Source organism: Procambarus clarkii, chromosome 15 (genome assembly GCF_040958095.1).
Source record: "Procambarus clarkii isolate CNS0578487 chromosome 15, FALCON_Pclarkii_2.0, whole genome shotgun sequence".
Taxonomy (NCBI): domain Eukaryota; kingdom Metazoa; phylum Arthropoda; class Malacostraca; order Decapoda; family Cambaridae; genus Procambarus; species Procambarus clarkii.
Genome location: NC_091164.1, coordinates 11,088,085 through 11,110,650, shown reverse-complemented (window position 1 = coordinate 11,110,650; position 22,566 = coordinate 11,088,085). Strand labels below are relative to the sequence as shown.

Genomic DNA, 22,566 nt, shown 5'->3' with positions numbered 1-22,566 from the left:
AAGGTGCCGGACCCCGGGATGGACCCAAGCGTCCCCACATCCTCCATGAGCCAAGCCAAAGACAGCTCCAGGAGGGAAAAGAACCGCAAGGCCGAACACAAAAGGCCCTGGGCGCGCAAGTCCTCCGCAACGAGCGCCGCCGAAAGGGAGGGAACCTGCACATGAAGCTGAATAACGCCCACATCGCGGGGAAGGGCAGGGGCAAACAAGCACTCATTCAGGTACTCAAGGTCACCCCCAGGAAAACCTGAAGCACCGTGGAAGCTTCCCGCCACTCCAGCGTGCGGGAACGACAGAAGGAATGCCAGGAATCCAGACCAAACAAGGGGCAGTCTGCTAGCCAGGACGACTCCGGAACCTCGTAACGGAGCCAGAAAGGGAACGAAGTCCCAAACCTGAACGTGGACGGATCCATTTCCGAGGCATACTCTGGGTCACGCAGGAGGTAAGCTGCAAAGGCCGCTCGCACCACACCAGGTTGGAGGCGATAAGCCGAAAACCTCCGGAAGGACGGAACCGACGTACCCGGGGGAACACGGAACCGAACCCGGGGAGGGGCTGACACCAAATCCAACTCGTACGCAGAGGGGGGAAAAGAAAACCCCACTCCTTGTAACAATAAGCCCCGCTCAGTGGGAAGAGAAACCCAGGCGGGGTCCAGCGGGGCCCAAGGCCCCCAAGTCAGCCCCTCCCCAGCCTAGAGGTCCGTCACCACAGGACCCGAGGCCGAGTCCTCTCCCCAAGCCCCGACCCCACAAGACAAGGACGGAGCAGCCGGAAAAGCTGGAGGAAGGGGGGCCCACTGGTCAGACCCTGAAGCTTCGGCCGGGAGACAGGACTCGAATGCCTCTGCCGCCCCCCCGGAAGGGGCAACCCCCAAAGCTGCCCGAGTCTCGAGATCAAGTAACCCCTGCTCCGACCCCGAAACCCTCAGACGCTTCGGGGCCGGAAGCAGGGGCGGGGGACCAGAACGAACAGAAGGGGAAGGACGAGGAGGTGCGGACTGAACCAGGATCGAAGCGACCCCCACCCCCAAGTCCGGGTCTCGAAAAGCAAAGCGGGGCAGCCCCGGGGCAGCAACCAAACGAGCGCGTTGCAACAGACGAAACCTAGACTGCAACACACGTGCCGCCTGTACCCGAATAGAATCATCAGAGGATTGGGTAAATTGAGTCACAAGCAAGCAGCAACACTCACAGGACTCAGGGTCGAAAGTATCACCGACCCAACAGGCAGCGTGGCAGAGGCAAAAACAATGAGGGTCACCCTGAGACAAGGGGACCGAGCAACCCTCAAACTCGCACACAGCGAGTGGGGACTCCGGGGTCACATCCATCGGACCCACGCGCCCCCTAGGGGATTCCCAGGGTCCTGAGCGTTTACTTTAAGAGGACTCGCGCTCAGGTAGTCCCAGGCAGGGTGCTGCAAACCGGCGCCCAAAACTACCAAGCAAACTTCTAAAGCTGAACCCAAGGGACGTACACTCACAGGGACCTAGCAGGGGGCGCCACCGAGGAGAACAGTGGAAGGGCAAAAACAAACTGAATAAAATGACAGAACCCCCCACCAGGCAAAAACAAAAAGAAAAACAAAACCCCGCAAGAGGACAGCGAACCCCAAGGAACAGAGCCGGCCGCGATGTCGGGAAATACAAGCTGAGCAGCACCCTGCGCCCCTACCAGTGCAAACTGCCTCTTACCTGCCGGTAACAAGGGAGAACAGAACACCCAAGAGCCCAACAGGCGGCCGAAAAACCGAAAGGTAAAACGGACCAGCAGAGGCAGACCCCGAGGAGCCTGTGGAAGGTGGCCCCAAGCCCCAAGGGCAGTACTTACAGGGCACCTAGGGAAGGCAGCCCTAGGCGCATGCAGCCCGAGTACTGAAGATAACTCCCGGCTCTCGCACCCACAAAACTAACACCACACGCAAAGCACAGTGCAGTAGCGACACCGGAGCCAGAGCACACGACCATCGCCTATAGCATCAGCCTCAAGAACTGAGGTGTGGGTAGCCGGCGCGGGGGGTCTGGGGCTCCCCCTTCCCCCTCCCGGGGAGGGGGGAGCTGCGCAGACAGCGGCGCGGCAGTGTGTGACGTCACACTAGTTTGCTTGTTTTCGGTTGGGGAGTTCTATCCACTAGTTCGGTTTTTGGTAGCAATTTTAACCAGAATAGGGGTTTGTTTTGGGGCGCTTACCTTTCTGGGTGCCTGTTCCGGTCGATGGCAGACATAGAATGCTTCCAACTACACGGGGGCTTCTATAGGCCATTGCTCCCCTTGCCTCTCTGAGGGGGCCCGGTTCTGGCCGTGGTCCCCGGTAGGCCTAAGAACTCCATACACATGACTGATGCCAAAGTCTGACATTAGCATATCAGCCTGGGATAGCTCCGGGGAGCCGACGGGGCTCCCCCCAGAAATATATATATATATATATATATATATATATATATATATATATATATATATATATATATATATTATATATATATATATATATATATATATATAAAGGCACAACTCTCCTAAACACGAGAGTGAAGTATACAACTTTAGAACACTTTCCCACCAGGAGACTCGAACCCTAGCCAGCACAGAAGCCTTCCAGCAACTGGCATAACAGGTACGCCTTAACCCGCTCCACCACAGTGGTGGAGCGGGTTAAGGCGTACCTGTTATGCCAGTTGCTGGAAGGCTTCTGTGCTGGCTAGGGTTCGAGTCTCCTGGTGGGAAAGTGTTCTAAAGTTGTATATATATAAAATATATATATATATATATATATATATATATATATATATATATATAATATATATATATATGTCGTACCTAGTAGCCAGAACGCACTTCTCTGCCTACTATGCAAGGCCAGATTTGCCTAATAAGCCAAGTTTTCCAGAATCATTATATTTTCTCAAATTTTTTTCTTATGAAATGATAAAGCTACCCATTTCATTATGTATCAGGTCACTTTTTTTTTATTGGGGTTAAAATTAACGTAGATATATGACCGAACCTAACCAACCCTACCTAACCTAACCTAACCTATCTTTATACGTTAGGTTAGGTTAGGTAGCCGAAAATGTTAGGTTAGGTTAGGTTAGGTAGGTTAGGTAGTCGAAAAAACATTAATTCATGAAAACTTGGCTTATTAGGCAAATCGGGCCTTGCATAGTAGGCATAGAAGTGCGTTCTGGCTACTAGGTACGACATATATATATATATATATATATATATATATATATATATATATATATATATATATATATATATATATATATATATATATATGTCGTACCTAGTAGCCAGAACTCACTTATCAGCCTATTATGCAAGGCCCAATTTGCCTAATAAGCCAAGTTTTCATGAATTAATTGTTTTTCGACTACCTAACCTACCTAACCTAACCTAACCTAACTTTTTTGGCTACCTAACTTAACCTAACCTATAAAGATAGGTTAGGTTAGGTTAGGTAGGGTTGGTTAGGTTTGGTCAGATATCTACGTTAATTTAAACTCCAATAAACAAAAATTGACCTCATACATAATGAAATGGGTAGCTTTATCATTTCATAAGAAAAAAATTAGAGAAAATATATTAATTCAGGAAAACTTGGCTTATTAGGCAAATCGGGCCTTGCATAGTAGGCCGATAAGTGCGTTCTGGCTACTAGGTACGACATATATATATATATGTATATATATATATATATATATATATATATATATATATATATATATATATATATATATATATATATATATATATAGCAATAACAAAGTTGACTGACCATGGTTATCAAAGCCGTGAACCAGTTCGTGTCCCACTACCACACCAAGGCTTCCGTAGTTCAGGTACCTGGCCACGTGACAAAGTCGTTAATACGGGGTACTGTAAATTCAAATAATTAAAGTGATTAATTATATACCTAGTGCTACAGCATCTTTGACATGTCCTTGGCTCGGTAAATCACAGCTCCCATGGTCAGGGACAGGAGGCCTATACTTATCAAGGACCTCCTAAGCCAACTTTTGACCTTCCCCCTGGATGCAACTCACAACAGTTGCCTAACTTCAAGGTGCCTACTTTACTACTAAGTTAACAGAGGCATCAAGTGAAAGAACTGGTGCCCAACTGATTCAATTCTGCCTAGATATTGAACCCGGGTGGCCCAGTTGTAAGCCAAGGACATAGACCACTGTGATACAGGACCTATGAAAAGATGCACGTTTCTCATTATGAATAAAAGCACTGATTGTTTATTAATTATTTAATTAAAATGTTTTGAAGTATACATTTTATCCAGGAATGAAGTCTATCTTAATGATATTTATGCTATGGAAAATATTCTATAATAAAGACTATTACTTAAAATTTCAAATTAATAATCTTAAATTATGAAAAACTGGCAAATTGCGAGAGGGCCAGAGACCAAAAGACACAAAAATGGAATCAATACAGGAAGAGGCCAAACCCCCAAACATACCAGCGATACAAAGATGCGAGAAATAACTACACGGCAGTGAGGAGAGAGGCAGAAAGAAATTTTGAAAAAGGGATTGCAGACAAGTGTAAAACAGAACCAGGTCTATTCTATAAATTCATAAACAACAAATTGCAGGTAAAGGATAATATTCAGAGGTTGAAAATGGGAAATAGATTCACAGAAAATGAAAAGGAAATGTGTGAAACATGAAACGAAAAGTTCCAAAGTGTTTGTACAAAATGAAATCTTCAGGGAATCAGACACAATAAGAATTCCAGAGAACAACATAGAGCACAGAGGTGTCTAGAGATGAAGTGGAAAAAATGCTCAAGGAGCTAAATAAGAACAAAGCAGTTAGTCCAGATGGAGTTTCACCATGGGTTCTGAGAGAATGTGCATCTGAGCTCAGCATTCCACTTCACCTGATCTTTCAGGCATCCCTGTGTACAGGAATCGTAGCAGACGTGTGGAAACAGGCTAACATAGTTCCAATCTACAAAAGTGGCAGCAGGGAAGACCCCCTCAATTATAGACCTGTATCATTAATAATGAAAGTATTGGAAAACTAATCAAAACTAAATGGGTAGAACACCTGGAGAGAAATTATATAATATCAGATAGACAGTATGGTTTTCGATCTGGAAGATCCTGTGTATCGAATTTACTCAGTTTTTATGATCGAGCCACAGAGATTTTACAGGAAAGAGATGGTTGGGTTGACTGCATCTATCTGGACCTAAAAAAGGCTTTCAACAGAGTTCCACATAAGAGGTTGTTCTGGAAACTAGAAAATATTGGAGGGGTGACAGGTAAGCTTCTAACATGGTTCAAAAATTTTCTGATAGAAAAATGAGAGCAGTAGTCAGAGGCAATGTATTGGACTGGAGAAATGTCACAAGCGGAGTACCACAGGGTTCAGTTCTTGCACCAGTGATGTTTATTGTTGACATAAATGATCTACCATTTGGTATACAGAATTATATGAACATGTTTGCTGATGATGCTAAGATAATAGGAAGGATAAGAAACTTAGATGATTGCCATGCCCTTCAAGATGACCTGGACAAAATAAGTATATGGAGCACCACTTGGCAAATGGAATTTAATGTTAATGAATGCCATGTTATGGAATGTGGAATAGGAGAACATAGACCCCCACACAACCTATATATTATGTGAGAAATCTTTAAAGAATTCTGATAAAGAGAGAGATCTAGGGATCGTCCTAGATAGAAAACTATCACCTGAGGACCACATAAAGAACATTGTGCAAGGAGCCTATGCCATGCTTTCTAACTTCAGAATTGCTTTTAAATACATGGATGGCGATATACTAAAAAAACTGTTGACGACTTTTGTTAGGCCAAAGCTAGAATATGCAGCAGTTGTATGGTGCCCATATCTTAAGCACATCAACAAACTGGAAAAGGTGCAAAGACATGCTACCAAGTGGCTCCCAGAACAGAATGGCAAGAGCTACGAGGAGAGGTTAGAGGCATTAAATATGCCAAAACTAGAAGACAGAAGAAAAAGAGGTGATATGATCACTACGTACAGATTAGTAACAGGAATTGATAAAATCGATAGGGAAGATTTCCCAAGACCTGGATCTTCAAGAACAAGAGGCCATAGATTTAAACTAGCTAAACACAGATGCCGAAGAAATATAAGAAAATTCACTTTCGCAAACAGAGTGGTAGACGGTTGGAACAAGTTAGGTGAGAAGGTGGTGGAGGCCAAGACCGTCAGTAGTTTCAAAGCGTTATATGACAAAGAGTGTTGGGAAGACGGGACACCATGAGCGTAGTTCTCATCCTGTAACTACACTTAGGTAATTACACAAGAAGGTACACTAGGGATTGTGAGAGAATATAATATTGATGTTTTTACATTATTGAAAAGTCACTAACACTCATAGCGTTTAGGGCAGTTCTCATTCTGTGTATGGGTGATCAGCAAGTGGAATCCATTGAACGAAGAGGTTGTTGAATCCGATTTCATATACAACTTTAAGAAAAAACCAATGTTGAATGCAGTGAAATGGCAATTTATACTTGAAACTGAGATGGCTCTTAACTGTCGAATTGCATTAGCTGTGGAGTTGGCCTACTGGGGACCAAAGCCAGAACCTACCCTCCTCAGAGAGGCGCAGGGAACAATGGCCTACGAACACATTACATTTAAAGTTTATCAACTTTGTCACCATCCAAGGGAAGGCACCCAGAAAGATAGGCGAATCAAATTAGACTAATGCATGGACCACTCGGGATCCATGCAGAAAAAGCCAGACCACAGCTCCAAAATTGCCAAAAGAACTCTCCCGCAATGGAAACAACCAAACTTTTGTGAAATTAGACCCTCGATAGTTTGCCCCCACTTTCCCCTTCGCCTGGGACGAGAGGAGGGAGCCAGCCTGGGTCAGCCGGACGCCCCCACCAGTAGAGTATATTGGGGGGGGGTAGAAATAGCCTAAGCTACTCTATCCCTTTGAGATGTATTTATTGCTTATCTCAATAAACATACTTGAACTTGAACTTGAACCCACCAGTTAGTTCCATAATGATCTCTGTGCCTGGTAGTCAATGTTGCTCTGGCTCCCTTTTCCCATTTTCGAGTGGTGCTTTTGCCTTTGAGGTTGCTCTCTTAAATGAATGTTATGTGTGTGAGTCAGGAGTTTAAGTGTACTGGAGGTACATGCACTCAGGGTTTGTTTCCCTTTGCACTCTGTAAGTACTACCCTTCTTCCTTCCCTGGGGACATCTTCCCTTGGGTGTTCGGGTGATTATTTATTTATTTATTTATTTATTTATGCATATACAAGAATGTACATAAGGAATGTGAGGATACAAATATGGTAATTACAGTCTTGTAAAGCCACTAGCACGCGCAGCGTTTCGGGCAGGTCCTTAATCTAAGAAAATTTTAAGGAGGTAAATACTTGCAAAATTTATAGACAAAAAAATGATAACAGATTACATGAAATGAAAAAAAAAAGATGAGAGAAAATTGTAGGTACAGTATATTAAAGCACATAGGTAGCTAAGATTGATATTCCGTTAGGGGCGCTCCCTCGCTTGGTTTGTCTAAATTTTGGACATTAAACTTAAAAAAACCTTGCCCTTCAGGTAAGCTGGTGGTCTAGGACTGAATGTCTTTCCTCGGCTTGGGAGTGTTTGTTGGAGGGGGGTGAGGGGTAGAGTCACAGTGCACCAGACCTGGGTGCACTATGATCTGCACAACCAGTTATTTAGTTAACACAAGGTGCGCTGAAGTTTCTCCCATGCTACTCCTTCACTGTGGTTACGGCTTGGGGGCCTCTTTTTATTGGCATGTTGCCTACAGTATTTATATCTGTAGATATAAAGTGTTTCAAAAATCAATCCAACTAAAACACAGAAATAATGGATTAAAATTAGATCAATTTTGATTTAGAAATTAAATAGGAAAACATTATTTCAGAAACAGGCCATAGAACAGTTACAAAGTAAACAGCTCAAACAATGTAGCGACCCCTTCAAGACTGTGGCCACTTACCTCGGTGATGTGGCCATCCCCTCAATGATGTAGCTACCCCCCTTAATTATGTAGCTACCCCCTCAAGACTGTGCCCATCCCATCAAGACCGTGGTCACCCCCTCTCAAGAATGTGTCCACCCCCTCAAAAATGCGGTCACCTCCTTCAAGAATGTCGCCACCCTTTCAAAAATGGCTACTCCTTTAGGTTATGGTCATGTGTCAATGATGTGGCCAATCCAAAAAGGCTATGGTGATTTCCTCAACTATATGGCCACCCCCCCCTTCCCCCCAGCCTCTAGAATAGAGAGTATCAAATGTAACAATGTGCTGATTATGGAAGCAAACTTACAAAACCTATACAAGAAAATGTTAATGGAAAAATGTGTTGCACATCATTAATGGCAACTAGAAAAGCAAAGCAAAGTAGTGCAGCAATCAATAAATCAATATAAACAAGTAAAACTATCAGGTTAAGTACTAAGAATTTAAATTATGCAAATTGATTTCTTTGTATGAAAGTGGTCTAACAGGAAATTCAATCTCATTCCTCACTTGATCCTTATGTAAAAGAAACCCTGCATGGAATGAATTACTGAATTTAGTTTGAATGTGTTGTTTACTGACGTAATTTGAAATACGATACACGAGTAGACTTTCATCTTACATGGGAATGGGAGTATAATCTTACATGGGATATCCTGGGTTGTAGAAGGGCTCTCGTAAGATCCCGAGTGGCAAGACTATTGGGAATGGAAAAATATTTTAGTCTCATGACTAAAAAAATAAATAAAATAAAAAAAACCAGCGTTGAATATAATGAAACCCCATTTTCTGGGTGAAACCTGAAGGCTTCCCAGAGCTATCCAGACTGATATGGATATATATTAGCTTTCTGGCATCAGTCAATGTGCATGGAGTTCTTGCCTACTGGGGACCACGAGCCATAGCCTGGCCCCCTCAGAGAGGAACGTGGAGTAATGGCCTATAGAAACCCTCATGTGGTTGGAAGCATTCTATGTCTGCCATCGTCCAGGTCTGGCACCCAGAAAAGTAGACGCCCCAAAACAAACCCCTATTCTGGTGAAAATATTGCTACAGAAAGCCAAACGAGTGGACAGAACTCCCCAAACGAAAATTAGCAAACGAGCATGGCGTCATCTCGTTGCTGTGCTGCTGTCTGCGCAACTCCCCCCCCCCCTCTCCCTGGGAGGGGGAAGCCCCAGACCCTCGCGTCGGTGATCCACCCTTCAATTCTTAGGCTGGATGTCAAAATACACAAAAACACTGCCGACCGGAGGGAGGGAAGGAGGGGGTTCCAGGGAGCCTCTGGGTCTCACCCAGAAAATGGCATTTCATTACATTCAATGTTGGTTTTCTGAGGGGGAACCCCGGAGCTAACTACCCAAAGATAATAGAAAACGGGGACTTACCCAAGAGGTGGTTAATCCTCGCTCCTCAACTCGAAGCCAAGACAGCTGGCTGCAACCGCTGACCCAATACAATGCAGGCCCTATGAGGTCCAGGAACATTGACAAGGTAGCGAGTGGCCATGACCCTGTTCCACCTCTAAAAACCCCGCCCACAAATGTCAACCCAAGACATGTTGCCAAAGATGGCAACCAAAGCAGCAAACTTACGAATGTCATGGACATGAGGATAGACCGCAGGCTGGCTAGACTTGATAACCCTGCAGACAACCTGGGAGACCCGCATCCAGGAACAGGGACAGAGGGAAACCGGGTCAGCCCAAAGCACATCCCCAGTCACCGAAGCCATGGCGTGCAAATAATGGCAGAGAACCGCAACTGGACAACCCATGATGCACCCCCAGGGTAACCAACCAAGCATCAACAACCCAAGAACCCCTCTAGAAAGCAGCAAACTCATTCTTCGCCAGAAAAGAAGGAGATGGCTGCAGACGAACAAACCTATCCCCAGGACCAAAAGAGCAGAAACCCCTGCACTGGAGGAGAGAACCAAATCCCTGGCGACCAGATACGCAGACTGGCTAGGAGCCCACACCAGCCAGTTGTCGAGGTAGGCCAAAACCGGAACACCTAACAGACACAAGCAGGCCACCAAGACCCGAGTAAGGCGTGTGAAAACGTGAGGAGCCACATTCAAACTGAATGGAAGGCAACGAAAGCGGTAACTCTGACGTTCACAACAAAACCGAGTCAGTCCCTGAACCTTGGATGAATTGGAACATGCCAATACGCGTCCTTAAGGTCTGGGTACACCATCCAAGCGCCCGACTCCAACAGAAGACGGACCTGGGGATAGAGTAGTCATCCAAAAGGAGGGGCAATAAACCCATGGGTTCAGACGAGACAAGTCCAGAATGAACCAGAGGTCTGCGCAGTCCTGTTCCGGGACTGGAAACAGGCGGGAAAGCCACTTTAGGGACGAGGTCATTTTCGACCACGCCCAAGCAAACCCACTCTGAAATGACCTTACAGAGCGCAGGAGAAGAGGCCTGCCCCGCCAGCCCCAAACCTCCTGAAGGAGGAGAGGGACACCCAACGCCACCACAGGTCGCATGAAATGCCCACAAATTGGAGGACCAGGTGCGAGCAAACACTACAGCCTCCCCTCCACTGCCCTGTCAATGGGATGAACCATGAAAGGGCCGACGCACCTTACAAGCACCTAAGAGACGCACAGGGTGATCACCGCACCGAGCAGAAACAGTACGGTACCAAAGGCTGCGCTGGCACTGAATCTGGCACCACTGGCCTACCACGACAGGAAAAACCCCGAGCCCTGACACGACCCTGCCAAGAAGTCCCCCCATGAGCCCTCCCGGAGGAGTAACAATTCCGACATAGGACGGCAACTAGCAGAAGCTGCCTGCGGATACTACACAACCGCAGACTCAGCAAACAGCAATAGACAAAAGAGCGAAGACAGCCTAAGAGCCAGGGTCCAAGCGGATTCCAAGGAAGAAGCGAGCACCGCCTGCCAACACGCGAGACGAGAAGCAAAAAACTGCATTCTGTAGGAGCACTGTGAACAGCTTCAACAAGGCCGACGACACACATGACGCACCAGACCCAGAGACGGCCCCAAGCGTCTCCACATTCACCTCAAGCCAGTCCGAGGACAGCTCAAGGAGGGAGGAGAAACGCAGGGCCGAAGCCAGTAGGCCACACATGCGCAAATCCTCCGCGACAAATGCAGCTGAAAGGGAAGGAACCTGCACATGAAGCTGTATCACACCAACATCCCGTGGGAGGGCAGAGGCAAATAAGCACGCATTAAGATGCTCAAATTCACCCCCCAGGAAAACCTACAACACCGTCTGAGCCTCCCCCCACTCAAGCGTGTGGGATTGACAGAACGTATGCTAAGCCTGCAAAGAGAAGAGAGGTCAGTCTGCTAACCAGGAAGTTTCCGGAACTTCATAACGAACCCAGTAAGGACACGAAGATCAAACACGAAGGAACACGGCTCCATTACGCAAGCATATTCCGGGTCACGCAGGAAGTAAGCTGCAAGGGCTTCCCACACATGGGACAGGGGAAGCTGAAAACATCCGGAAGGACAGAACCGAAGAACCGACAGGATCACGGAACCAAACCCGGGAAGGGGTAGATGCCACACGGCCTCCAAATCAACCCCTTCCCCGCCCCAGGAACATCACCCCGAGGACTTGGGGCCGAGCCATCCTTCAAACCCCCTCTGCCTTTAAATAAAAGGCAGGAACAGCCAAAAAAGCAGGAACGAAGGGGGACCACTGGTCATATTTAGAAGCTCTGGCTGGAGGACCAGGCTCGAATACCTCTGCCGCCTCCTAGGAAGGGGACTTCCCCGAGATTGCCAGAGTCTCAACGCCAACTAGACTCTGCCCCAATTCAGAAACCCTCAGACGTTTTGGAACCGGAAGCAAAGGGAAAAAAAACGGATGAACCCGAAGGGGAAGGACAAGGAGGGGGTGGACGGAACCAAAGTCGAAGCAACTCCCACCCCCAAGTCTGGGTCCCTATAACCAAAACAGGGCAGTCTCAGGTAAGACTACCTTACCGGCTATCCAGGTAAGCAACGAACCTATCACGTTGCAGCAACCTATCGCGTTGCAGCAACCTAAACCAAGCATGCAACGCCTCGGCTACCTGCACCCGCATATCATGATCAGTAGCTTGTGGGGACTGGAGTACATACAAACAACAAACGTTGCCCAATTCTGGGTCAAAAGAATCACTGACCCTACAGGCAGCATGGCAGCGGCACAACTGGTGATTGTCACCCTGAGACAAGGGGACAGAGCAACCGTCAACCTCGCATGAAGCAGGAGAGGACTCAGGGGTCACATCCATCGGACCAAGGAGCCCCCGCAGGGTTACCCATGGCCCTTAGCCTAGGTAACATGCTAAGGAAGCCCAGGCAGGGTACAGCTCACCGGCGCCCCAAAACTACCAAGCAAACTGCTAAAAGCTGCACCCCCGGGACGTGTACACTCGCGGGGGCCTATCGGAGGTACCACCATTAACAATAGAGTATGACCAACCAAGAGGCATCCCCTCAACAGGCAGAGAAAACAAAAATAAAGAAAACTCTGCAAGAGGACAATGTGCCCAGACGGAACAGAGGAAAAACAGACCCTTGTTTACCCAAAGGCAAACAAGGGTAAACAAAAATCCCAGCTGACTCTAAGGGCGATCTATCACCGAGAAGTAAAAGACACAGCGGAGGTAGACCTCAAGGTGACGTGTGGAAGGTGGCCCCAAGCCTCAGCAGCAGTACTTACAGGGCACCTAGGGAAGGAAGCCCTAGGCTCATGCAGCCCAAGTACTTGATGAATAATACTGGCTTGCACACCAACCGCAGAGACAGGACCACGCCACAAGGCACAGAACTGAGACAAAATCTGGAGCCAGAGGCAAACGACCTTGCCAGCAACATATCAGCCAAGAACTGAAGGGTGGATCACCGGTGCAAGGGTCTGGGAGTCCCCCTTGCTCAGACAGCAGGTGCAGCAACATGATGACATCATGCTCATTTGCTAATTTTCTTTTGGGGAATTCTGTCCACTCATTCGGCTTTCAGTAAAAAAAATTTTTCACCAGAATAGGGGTTTGTTTTGGGGCGCCTACCTTTCTGGGTGCCCGACTCAGAAAGGTAGACAAAGGACTTTCTATGTCCGGTCAATGGCAGACATAGAATACTTCCAACCACATGAGGGGGTTTCAACAGGCCATTGCTCCTCCTGAGGGGGGCCAGGTTCTGGCTCGTGGTCTCCAGTAGGCATGAACTCCATGCACATTGATTGATGTCAAAAAGCTAATATATCCATATCAGCCTGGATAGCTCCGGGGAGCCGACAGGGCTCCCCCCTCCGCCCAGAAAATATGCATTAAAATCATCATGTTCAATTTACCTGGCTGGCAAACTACAGAACCTGCCTACAACATTATTTTGTTGATAGACTGCATTTAAAATCACATCAATTTAGTGATTATTTTATATTTATCGATAAGAAAAAATGCGTTTGTTAAAGTACCATAATACTTGATTAAAATAATCTCTTAATAAAATGTAAACTACAAAAGCTCTTGTTAATGATATAAATAAAAGTTTTAGAATATTAATAGATATACAATGTGAGAGACAGACAGACAGACAGACAGGGACACATACAGACACAGATTAACAGACATAGAACAGAGAGAAATCTAAACATACATAAATCAAGACAGTAAAAGATATAGACACACACACATGACAAAAACAAGTAATATCAATGTCTCACTGATCTCGTTGGCAGCTGGGTTGTGGAACGCATTAACCACCAGAGGCTGTATCAACCAATCCCTGTGTGTGTAAATGGCACAATTTAATATAATCCACATCTCAAGAGAGAGTGGTTTGTTAAGAGCTTATGGTTAATTAATGTAAACACACACAAAACATTATATTCTAAATTCGTTATGCAACTGTGATACCATTGACTAATATTTTGCGTAAAACATAATATATATTGTTATGATTTAAAATGGAAAATTGTCATTGAAAAAATACTTTAACAAAATGGAAGGTACGAAGAGAGATCCAATATACAACTACTACAAATTTTAGTTATCTGTTTAAATACACAAAGAATTTGTAAACTGCACACAAAATAGAGTATGTTATTATATAAACCTGTATAAGAAAAATTATCTATCTGTGGAATTTGCATACCCTATACAAAATACAGTATTACATCAGCCTATATTTTCTTATGAAAAATTTCCTGCCAAAAAAAATTGGTATACACGTAGTATACACAACATGCAGCATAACATACAGTACTCATATATAAGGAAAATTACCTAAAAGAAAAACCCAGCATTGAATGCAATGAAATGCCTCCCAAGTAGATCCCTTAAGCTATCTTCCTAAGATTACTCCATATAAAAGTAAGTAAGTAATTATCAAAAGAAGGCACGAAACCAGGAAGGCTATGTAGCACCAGCGTCATATTAAAACGTCACATCAGTTTGGCCAAGTAAGGAACTACAGCCAGAACCAAGCAACTTCACAGAGGCACAGAGAGCAAGTGACAATTCCCCCATCCCACCCGGAAAATATCCCAAAAGTTAGCAAAGCTACACAGACAACTGGAGGATTCACTGAAACTGAAGCCTCAAAACAGCCAAAGGACTCTGTAAATGATTCACATAAAACAAGGGATTCACTCACACTAACTTTCAACTTCTTAGTATCGATCACCACCACCATGTGGCCCAGCCCCAGCCTATAGCTGGCTTCCCTGATCAATCAACCCATCCTTAGACTAAGTCCATTCCATCCAGCAGTTACCCCCAAAGGAGCATTCATCAATTTTAACATTGCTGTTCAATCAAAATAGGAATTTTCTCAAATATAAATTAATATTGTTATATATTAGAAAACTGTGCATATTTAAGCATTGAGTTAGGTTAGGTGTTTAGATTCTGTTGGCAATTATTTGTATTTAGAGTATGTGGGTGAAGCATTTACAGCATTGTGGTTCGAACAAAAGTCGTCAGTGAAGCACTTGTTTGAGAAGTGTTTGAGCATCATCAGTTGTGTGTCGTGTGTAAACAGTTTTTCATTCACAAACGAGGGGGTTTAGCGGGTGCATGGAACTTTGGCCTTTGTTTATGAGAACGGGCTGGATCAGTCAGTTCTGGAACTGATGAACAGTCCACCAATGAACCAATAATCCTGGAAGGAAGAGTGGGAATCGGGAAACCATCGGGGCTCCACCAGAAAGAGGCATTTTATTACATTCAAAAATGGGTTTCTAGAGGAGCCCCTTTGGTGGCTCCCTGAAGCTAGATAACCACAGAGAACAAATGGGGGACTTACCAGAAGAGGTGGCAGGTAATAGGACAAAGAAGAAAACCCAGGCCAGGAGACACAGCCCAAAGCAACATATGACTGACTGGGACCAGAAACACTGATTAAATATCAGGTGGCCAGAACCTTGTTAGAATGCCAAAACTTCAGAGCCTGAATATCAGCCTAAGACATGTTGGATTCATTCATTCATTTCTTTATTATGCACCCCATACCCATCCTGTGGGCGGTGGTGGAAAGGGATACTAAGGCACATAATAGGTTCAGGAACTGAACCCCATAGTTCATTTAGCTAAGAAAGTGACAATCTTGTGAAGCTAGTTACACAAGTGTTAATATTATATATACATGTACATATATATACAAATAATGTACACAAATATATATACATATCAATAATCTTTTTATATCAAAAGTAATTCAATAAGAGGCTCAAGTCTCTATACAAGGCACTTTATATGTATGGCGAGTCATGTAGTTACTAATCTTGCTCCACACCCACCCAACTGGGCAGCAGTGTTACAGTCATGTGCAGCATTACCTACAATAGCCAAGTTTTGGATACTAAGACTTCTGGCAGTACATCATTATGAATGAAGTACTTACATATTTCACAGCCAATAAGCAGATACATACCCATAATCAAAGGAGGGTGGATCTATCAGGAAAAATGAGGTCCGAGTTCTGCAGATGGTACTGAAACAAATCCACAAGAACCACAAAAAGCGCAACACAAGAAGACGGAAACCTCCAAAATTATTACAACTTCGAGGCACCAAAAGGAACTTGGAATCGAACCTGATGGAGAGCAGGCGAGTGATCATACTTATACAGAGAAGGGGGATTAAAGAAGTTCTTCCCCTAAAGTAAAACACCCCTCCACAGAGGGGCACCAAAGTACATGAAGGGTTGAAGGGTATCTCCTAAGGCCTGTAAGTCTGCCATAAAGGCTCTGGAGCAGAGCCAAAGTTCTCGCCCAACACCTATGACAGCAAGATGTCAACACCTGTGACATACAAAAGTGAAAGTTTGGAGTGGGGAAGGGTGGGGGGAGGGTAATGTTGTGAAAGTGAATGCTCTGAAACCTTTGTGCCACCAAAGGGTTCAACTGCTTCCACCATCGAAGAGGATGGGACCATCCCTGGAAATAGGCCGCGTTCCATTTCGAGTTAAACCCCGACCTGACTCAAACTCTCGGATGCTTTGAAGCTGGAACCAGGGAAAAGGGGGTGTTAGAAGACCAGAAGCAGGGTGAACCACACCCACAGGGTAAGGACGAGGAGGCACCAACTTAGTCCATGTGAAGATCACCTACCTCTCTATTTCTGGGTCTCTAAACACGATAGAGGCAAACTCCAGGCCATCCAGATAATCAATATGCAACACTCAATATGCAGCAATCACATAACACAAGCAAACCTAAGTCATAAAAGGTGAATCAGTAAGGACTGAGACTGTGATCCCAAATGAATTTTTCATGGATACGATACCAACATCAAATCATATATCAGACGTCACCCTATCCCCACTGGATTTTGAAGAAGCCATAAACAGTATGCCTATGCACTCTGCACCAGGCCCGGATTCTTGGAACTCCATATTCATAAAGAACTGTAAAAAACCACTATCGCAGGCCCTCCACATTCTGTGGAGACAAAGCCTAGATACTGGCGTTATTCCTGATATACTAAAAACAGCAGAGATAGCACCACTTCATAAAGGAGGAAATAAGGCAGAGGCAAAAAATTACAGACCGATAGCACTAACATCGCACATCATAAAAATTTTTGAGAGAGTGCTAAGAAGTAAAATCACAAAATACATGGAATCACAGCAACTCCATAACCCCGGACAACATGGTTTCAGAACAGGGCGCTCTTGCCTGTCGCAGTTGCTGGACCACTATGATATGGCATTAGATGCTATGGAAGACAAACATAACGCGGACGTAATTTACACAGATTTCGTAAAAGCTTTTGATAAATGTGACCATGGTGTTATTGCACATAAAATGCGTTCAAAAGGAATTACCGGAAAAATAGGCAGATGGATCTACAATTTCCTGACCAACAGAACCCAATGTGTAATAGTCAACAAAATAAAATCCAGCCCATCAACCGTGAAGAGCTCAGTCCCCCAGGGTACTGTGCTTGCTCCAGTACTTTTTCTCATCCTCATTTCGGACATAGACAAGAACACAACCTATAGCACTGTATCATCCTTTGCAGATGACACTAGGATCTTCATGAGAGTAGGCAACATAGAGGACACGGCGAACCTCCAGTCAGATGTAGATCAGGTCTTTCTATGGGCTACAGAAAATAATATGGTGTTTAACGAAGATAAGTTCCAGCTCATGCGCTATGGAAAAAATGAAAATATAAAAACGGAAACCACGTACAAAACTCAGGCAAATCATAACATAGAACGAAAAGGCAATGTAAAGGATCTGGGTGTACTCATGTCGGAAGACCTTACCTTTAAAGAACACAATAAAGTAGCCGTCACAACTGCAAGAAAAATGACAGGTTGGATAACAAGAACTTTTCACACTAGAGATGCTATACCGATGATGATACTTTTCAAAACGCTTGTGCTCTCTAGAGTAGAGTACTGCTGCACAATGACAGCACCTTTCAAAGCTGGAGAAATTGCTGACCTGGAGAGTGTGCAGAGATCCTTTACTGCTAGAATCCACTCAGTAAAACATCTAAACTATTGGGACCGACTAAAGAGCCTAAAACTGTACTCCCTTGAGCGCAGGCGGGAGAGGTACATAATAATTTACACGTGGAAAATATTAGAGGGGCTGGTCCCAAACCTGCACACAGAAATAACATCACATGAGACCAGAAGACATGGCAGGATGTGCAGAATACCCCCGTTGAAAAACAGAGGTGCAACTGGTACTCTGAGAGAGAACTCTATCAACATCAGAGGTCCGAGACTGTTCAACACGCTTCCACTACACATAAGGGGCATAACTGGCCGACCCCTCACAGTGTTCAAGAGAGAACTGGATAAGCACCTCCAAAGGATACCTGATAAACCAGGCTGTGACTCATACGTCAGGCTGCGAGCAGCCGCGTCCAACAGCCTGGTTGATCAGTCCGGCAACCAGGAGACGACCGGGCCGCGGGGACGCTAAGCCCCGGAAGCACCTCAAGGTAAGGTGATAATATACCTCACAGGACTCAGGGTAATAGGTTTCACTGACTCGGCAAGCAGCATGGCAGAGGCAAAAAGAATGATCAGCATCAGGAAGCAAAACACAATGGACACCCTTCAAGCTTGCGCTAGGCCAGCATGGGCTCAATGGGCCAATCCATAATGGACCTTACAAGAAAATTGCCAGGATATCTTTTTCAGTTCTCTGGTGTGGTCTTTTGCCTCTGTGACAGGGGCCAAAAACAACTGGTTTCTGGGCTCTGGTCCTCGGTAGGCCAAATAGAACTTCCACGACTGATGTGACTCTTAGGTATGAAGCAATCTCAGCAAGATAGTTTCCGAGAGCATTAGGACTTCCCCCAGAATATGTAATTACAGTATCTAAATGTAGTTACAAGACGAGAACTATGCTCATGGTGTCCTATCTTTCCAGTACTCTTGTCACATGCCACTTTAAAACTACTCAAAATTTTTGCATCCACTGCCTTCACACTTAGCTTGTTCCAACCATCTACCACTCTGCAAAAGTGAACTTTGATTTTTTTTTGACAGCTACATACTCTTTCCGGCTGGGTGCCTTCTTTTGATAATTACTTACTTCTTGACGTTATCTTGAGATGATTTCGGGGCTTAACGTCTCCGCGGCCCGGTCCTCGACTAGGCCTCCTTTTTGTTACACACTCCCAGAAAGCAGCCGGAGCAACTGTATCTCCCAGGTACCTATTTACTGCTAGGTAACAGATGCATCAGGGTGAAAAACATTTTGCCTATTTGTCTCCACCTCCACCGGGATTGAAATCGGAACCTCAGCACTACGAATCTTAAGTGCTGTCCACTCCAGCTGTCAGGCGCTTACATAAACATTGAACATTACTCGGGCTAGAAAAATGTGCCCTGTTGTACTCCACTAGTAACATTTCTCCAGTCTGATACATGATACATATTGCCTCAGATTACTTTCCTCCTTTTTCTGTCAGAAATTTTTTCATCCATGTCTGAATTTACTTATTTTTATTTATATACAAGAAGATACATTGGCTTGCAAGAGTACATAACATCGATGTTCTTACATTCTTGCACTGCAATGTAACACATTACATTGAGACTTCTGCAATGTGAGAAGTCTCCCTGTCACCCCTCCAGTATGTTCCAGTTTTCAGAACAGTTTTAAATGTGGTATTCAACCAAAGGTCATATTTTATTTTTTTTTTTTTTTTTTTTTAGATCCAGATAGATGCAGCTAACCCAACCATCTCTTTCCTGCAAAATCTCTGTGGTTCTATCATAGACACTAGGTGGATCTGTTACACAGGATCTTCTATTTGAAAACCAGACTGTTATTGTATTATTTTTCTCCAGGTGTTCTGCCCATTTTAATTATTTTTTTAGTGTTTTGACTACCACGCTGTCAATGATACAGATCTATAATTAAGAGTCTTCCCTGTTACAATTTTACTGTAGTATATTATAATAATAATAATAATAACAATAGTTCATTGTGTCAGGGGGACAGGAATCCAGAGTGTATTCATACACATTAGGCTTTCATTGAGGTACCCATCCCCAAGGTCAAATTACTGACCCCACCCAGGATGCAACCCCACAACAAGCTGACTAACTCCTGAGTACCTACTAACTGCTAGGTGAACAGCTGCATTAGGTGAAAGGAAATGTGTCCAATATTTCTGTCCTGCCCGGTGTTCGAACCCGGCATTCTCAATTGTGCGTTGAAAACTAACCCAGCTGTACTACGGAGACCTTTTAAATGTAACTTTCAAATATTATGGATAAGCCTCATTTAGCTTATAAAGGGCTGTAATTGTTTTTTTTTTTTTTTTTTTGAGATATATACAAGAGTTGTTACATTCTTGTACAGCCACTAGTACGCGTAGCGTTTCGGGCAAGTCCTTAATCCTATGGTCCCTGGAATACGACCCCCTGCCGCGAAGAATCGTTTTTTCATCCAAGTACACATTTTACTGTTGCGTTAAACAGAGGCTACAGTTAAGGAATTGCGCCCAGTAAATCCTCCCCGGCCAGGATACGAACCCATGACATAGCGCTCGCGGAACGCCAGGCGAGTGTCTTACCACTACACCACGGAGACTGTTCACATATGAACCCCTCCCCCCCTCACAATATGAAGTTCATTGGTGATGAAGGCTGCTAAAGTACCTCTTCTTGTCAACTGGCCGAGAAAGCTTCTGTAGTTCCTTCCACACCTCGTGTTTCTTCATCCGTAGGATGTTGTTTAGGAAGTGATCCTCTAGGATGTCAAGCTGGGAGGAAAATGTTTGGGGTTACACAAAAAACTGGATAAACTACAGTGACTACATTGAATATAACGATTACAGTACAATGAAAATAAGAGGCAAGTATGATTAGGGTTGTGCAAACTGGATAAACAACAATGAATTCAATCAATTTTGTATTCATTTATAATCAAAGATCAAGGCATTTAGTTGCTCAAATATGTGGAAGCCTAAAATATAAACTAAGGTTTTGACTTCTCAGCTATGTTATAGATGAAAGGGAATAATAAAGTATTAGTAAAGTAAGTAATATTCATTAACGTAATAACCCTTCTACAGTTTTATTTCATTTAATCAATGTATCACATTTACAACATTTATGAGGTGAATGGGGAGGCACTTTACCTATAGCAGGGAGAATGGGGAGGTACTTTACCTATAGCAGGGAGAATGGGGAGGCACTTTACCTATAGCAGGGAGAATGGGGGAGGCACTTTACCTATAGCAGGGAGAATGGAGGAGGCACTTTACCTATAGCAGGGAGAATGGAGGAGGCACAAAACCTATAGCAGGGAGAATGGGGGAGGCACTTTACCTATAGCAGGGAGGATGGGGGAGGCACTTTACCTATAGCAGGGAGAATGGAGGAGGCACTTTGCCTATAGCAAGGGAAATGGAGAAATATGCTTTACCTATAGCAAGGGAAATGGAGAAATATGCTTTACCTATAGCAGGGGAAATGGGGAGGCACTGTACCTATAGCAGGGGGGTGAAGATCAATAGAATGGGGGTCCTAAGTTACTGCCATTTTCTTCATTTTATCTCATGGAATATGTCACATTGAACAAATTGCTATATACATACCCCTTCGAACTCGGCATCCAAGAGTTCCGTGGACTCAATGTACTCTGGATACCCAATCTTCTTCCCCATGATGTCTAACTGAAACATGAAGTCCCCCCCAATCCATTAATATAATTTCTCAATATCACCACCTTACCTTCAATATTAAATAATTAAGATAGGAATTATTAAACATACACCATGAAAATAAAATCTCAATATATATGGAAAGGGCTTCATAATAGTCAAAATATGCTCAATCTTTTATTCAAAAGTAAAACAATAAAGTACAGTACCTAATTTCATCACCATTGTACCCTACCTTTGTGCTACTAATTCAAATTGTACTTTAATATCCAGAAATACAAATACTGTACATCATTATAATTTCTCATTATCACCACCTTACCTTATAAATATTAATACTGTATAATTATGTTAACTAAATATTTTCTCATTATACTTGTTACTACTGTACAGTACATTTATTTCTTGTCCAAGATTGACCTTGTAACTTTATATGAATCATAAATTTTGGTTCCTTTAAGACATGCCTGAAATGGTATGCATGTTAGTGGAGCTGCAGGAATTTTACCTGAATTTACTTCAGGGCCATTATTTAACTAGTGGCCTTGATGAGGACAGAAAGCTTGTGGCTTGTCAAAGGTCCCCCATTTGGCCCGATTTTATCCAGCTGGATTTTGAATTGCAGCAATGTTTAGGAATTCACAGTTTCAGCAGGAAAGCAGTTCCATGGGTTTATAACCCTATGGATGAAAAAGCATCTTCTGTTTTCTGTTCTACAGGGTGATTTGTTAAGCTTGAAGTCATTGCTCCTTATTTGTAATACATTCGACCTTTTAAAGAAGTGGTCTGGATTAATATCTTCCAAATTGTTCACCATTTTTAAAGTTTCAATGAGGTCATCATGTCATGTTTGATGTTTGCAGTGTTGTTAGCCCCGAGGCCCCCAACTGTTCCTGGTA

The 22,566-nt window shown here is 44.2% G+C and overlaps 1 protein-coding gene across 3 annotated transcripts in view; it reads right to left on the bottom strand.

Annotated features, from left to right (window-relative positions):
* Positions 1–22,566, bottom strand: part of LOC123759112 (neprilysin-1) — a 504,536-nt gene that overhangs the window by 33,335 nt on the left and 448,635 nt on the right. For all 3 annotated transcript variants that reach the window (XR_011228616.1, XM_069324969.1, XM_069324970.1), the window contains 5 exons: positions 21,602–21,679; positions 20,661–20,764; positions 13,744–13,805; positions 8,683–8,734; positions 3,783–3,850 (listed from right to left, as the gene is read on the bottom strand). Coding sequence is in view for 2 of the 3 variants with exons in the window: in XM_069324969.1 (XP_069181070.1) it covers positions 3,783–3,850; positions 8,683–8,734; positions 13,744–13,805; positions 20,661–20,764; positions 21,602–21,679 (364 nt within the window). In the remaining variant the exon portion in view is untranslated. The remainder of the gene's footprint in view (positions 1–3,782; positions 3,851–8,682; positions 8,735–13,743; positions 13,806–20,660; positions 20,765–21,601; positions 21,680–22,566) is intronic.